General features: G+C 39.4%; 1 protein-coding gene across 6 annotated transcripts in view; it reads right to left on the bottom strand.

Annotated features, from left to right (window-relative positions):
• tpk1 (thiamin pyrophosphokinase 1) overlaps positions 1-3,678 on the bottom strand; it is a 65,768-nt gene that overhangs the window by 28,407 nt on the left and 33,683 nt on the right. For all 6 annotated transcript variants that reach the window (XM_032503614.1, XM_032503618.1, XM_032503619.1 and 3 more), the window contains exon 7: positions 2,249-2,395. In XM_032503614.1, the coding sequence (XP_032359505.1) occupies positions 2,249-2,395 (147 nt within the window). The remainder of the gene's footprint in view (positions 1-2,248; positions 2,396-3,678) is intronic.

Raw genomic sequence — 3,678 nt, 5'->3', positions numbered from 1 at the left:
GCAACTTTTTAGTTAAGACACCAAGAAGAAGAGGGATGAAGATGGAACTTGTGTTTATAAAAGTTGCCTGGTAACTTCTTATGCAGTGCTTTTAATTCAAAACTACACATGTATGAGCACAATTTTACAATACTGTTAAACGTTTTTCTTTGTAAAATATTTTAAAAACTGTATTAATTAAACTTAAAAGGCAGGCATGTTATCAATGCAACCATTAAAAGGGAATATGTTCATAGGTGGTGTGATATACAAACAAGCTTATGTGCATAGTACTAACAGAGAATAAAGGTACAAGAAACATTCAGTAAAACAACACTAAGGGCCCTATCTTGCACTCGGCGCGGCGCAAAGCGCAACACAAGTCTTTCCTAGTTGAAGACAAACGCAGTTGTCAATTTCCCGTCCACCGCCCAGATTTAAGTTCTATAAACAAAGTTTACTTTTCGCTTTGTTGTCTTGCATTTATTACACTAAAGTATTAGCTTCAATACAGAACAGACCACCCTGAGTCAGTTCTTCAGCTTATGTTTTTTATATATTTTTTTTACATTTGAATGTCATTGCTACCTTAGGTATCACAATTTATCATTTAAATCAGCTCTTGTACTGACAAGTTTCACCTCTCAAAAGGGCATCAGGTAAACAAGCTGGTACATTTGACTTGTGTGTGTGCACCTTAAGAATGATGTATAGCACAGACTGGCTGACTTAGCGCTGTGCACCGCCTGTCCCACAACACAGAGAGCAGGCTTTCTCAGGTACCTTAGTATCTGGGATGCTGGCTTGAGTAAATGTGCATGCCTAAGTCCCAGACATGCTCTGATTTACTCAGGAATGAAGAAGTATGTCACACCATTTTCTAAAATGTGCATGTATGATGGGGTATTACATTTACAAGCGGCTTTAAGTCTATAAGCAATATTTTCAGGTGACACAATCCCAAATTTGCAAAACGGACTAAACAGTAGTTTTTTTTTTTTTAAAGTAAGATTATTTTTTGGGCATTTAAGGCCTTTAAGACAGGACAGCTGAATAAGTGAAAGGGGAGAGAGGGTGGGGATGACAGGCAGCAAAGGGCTGCAGGTCAAAGTCAAACCCGGTCCTGCTGCGTCAAGGAGAAAACCCGCTCTATCAACTGAGCTATCCAGGCGCCCAATTTACTAGTGGTTTTAATTTGTTAAATAAAAACAAAGCATGCATTGACTGTACCACCAAATCCTAAAGCTAAGCACGTAACAAAGCTGTGATTGCATGAAATACGGGTGGTGAGGATATTTGACAAAAGTTGTAAACACTTCAATTACAGATGTAACTTGAACAAATAGTACCGGGTCTTTCGAAGGTTGTGTTCACCTTCATGTACAGGCGTCTGCGTTCATCAGTTGCGGGCGAATTGGAGCTGCGTTGACAAACGAGCTTAATTTACCCTCACTGAAGTAAGATTAATTGGAGGTGTTGAGGTATGAAGCAGCAAATGACAACGCGGCTTTGGAATAATGGCGAGAAGTAGGGAGGGAGTGCATGAGAGAAAGGTTTACTTAACGTATGATACGGTGTCATAAGGAAGTATGACATTTAGTTGTTTGTCCTAAAGATCTTGCAAATAAACAAGGGAGGGCAAAAAAAAGAGCAAGAAAAAAATAGCAATGTTTGTCCCAAATGGCTTTGGCTCGGCCCACTTGTAAACTCAATCAACGGAGGAACATGAGAAAGAGCTGGCATTGAGGAAAAAACAATTTAGGAGCATCAAAAGAATCTCTCTCTCTCTCTCTCTCTCTCGCGTGCACAACAGCAAATTAGGGCAACGTAAGAGCGGAGAAGTGTGTGTGTGTGTGTGTGTGTGTGTGTGGGGGGGGGGGTCTTGAAGTGATTACTTAACAAAGAAACAAAGTGTTCAACACTCCAATCAAGGTGGAAGCAGTGCAAGGAAAAAAAGTTTTGAGAAAGAACAGAAAAGGGGTGATTAGAAGGGGTAGAAGATGCAGGAGAACAGAATGTTAATCTGTTGTATTTTAGTCAAAATGTACTGTGTGTCTGCTTGTGTATATAGTTTTTATATTAAACTTCAAATACTGATACAACCATGTGAGTACACCTTTTGCTTTGTGTAAAGTGAAATACTGTGGACACCTGTGGTAAAAATGGCTAGCTGACTTGGTACCTCAAAAATGAGAAACAATGTACAGGACAGTGGTTTGTCTATGCATATATGTGAAGGCTGTGTAATGTAAGTTTATAATACACTCACGGGTCTGAGTAGGTGTACTAGGCTTGTCCCCTGTATAATCAACAGGGGGAGTTGTGTCATGGACAGAGCGTGGTGAAGGGTCTCAACAGATGCCATGATCTGGTCAAATCTGCCAGCCAGACCGCCCAACGTCACTATGGCATCCACCTGGAAAGACATGCAGTACATATGAAAAATGGTTCTCTGGCAGGGTGCTGTTATTTGTATCAATGAAGAAAAATGACAACAGAAGTGGCTGAAGAAAGACAAAGAAAAAAGAAGAAAAACATTTTAAAATATATAATCTATATGTGAAATGCCATTGCTCTGAGAAAGTGTTTAAAATACACCACCTTTAGAATAATTTGGCAACCATTAATAGAAAAGCAGTATGGTAATGCCAGCCTTTAATTTGAACAAAGAAACAAACAGAACAACACATGACATTGGGATAAGTTCACATTAAAAGGGATAAAAAGACAGAGGACAGAGCTTTGAGAGAAAACTAAGATGGAGGACAGATAAACAACCAGTGTTCAATTATAGAATGACTTTGAGCCATTACAATGACAACAGTATCTTGACTTAATAAGTGAATGTGTTAACAGAAAACCAAGTAAGCTATAGTAAGTGGATTACTTAACTATAATGCCATTTTCTTCAACCTCAGAGCTAAAATAAGGTTATTCTTAACTTTGAGACAGCAGTTTTCTCAGATACGGTATTTAGAGCTCTCAGCAGTTATATGCTTATACAAAGTCCCGGAGCAGTCAAGCACCAGTGCTGACAGCCTCAGAACCCAACAGAGTCTAAAGGGCAGAGGCGCTGTCAGAGGCTGACGACTGACAGTCACACCAGCACGGAAAATGAACCAAATACCATCAATCACACTGACTTCACTTCAATGTTTTCACTTCAACCACATATTGCAAATAAATAAGCAAACACAATGTATGGGGCAAATTCATTACCTGTGCTGATCCTGGGCTGCAGCTAAACTACTAATCAGCCAGATCACATTGGCTACATTGATCTGCTAATATAACAGATGAACATTTTTCCTGTGCGGAAATGTATAAGCAGGCATTAAACCATTTAATAAATTACAACACAGGAAACAGCAGCCTCACTTAGCCACTCTGAAATGCATTTTAATTTCCCCTTTTATGACTTCAACAACCTGCCATTACCTCAATGTATTTAACATTTGCCAAAAGGTAAAAGAGCTCCAATCAAACGTATGCTGTAGCTCCTTACTGGAACAGACTATTTACCCAACTGAATGTATAGTAACTAACTTCCTGCCGAGACTGATGGAGTTAAAATAAAACTAAGTGCTGAGAAATCGAGGTTATTTCAACACACAGTGAGGCACAGAAGCATCACCTGAACTGTAAACAACAACAGTGGGTGAACAGACATCCTTCAGCGAGAGAGAGAGAGAGAGAGAG

The sequence above is a fragment of the Etheostoma spectabile genome, chromosome 22, assembly GCF_008692095.1.
Source record: "Etheostoma spectabile isolate EspeVRDwgs_2016 chromosome 22, UIUC_Espe_1.0, whole genome shotgun sequence".
NCBI lineage: Eukaryota > Metazoa > Chordata > Actinopteri > Perciformes > Percidae > Etheostoma > Etheostoma spectabile.
Note: the sequence above shows the minus strand (reverse complement) of the source record. Positions and strands in the feature narration are given on the sequence as shown.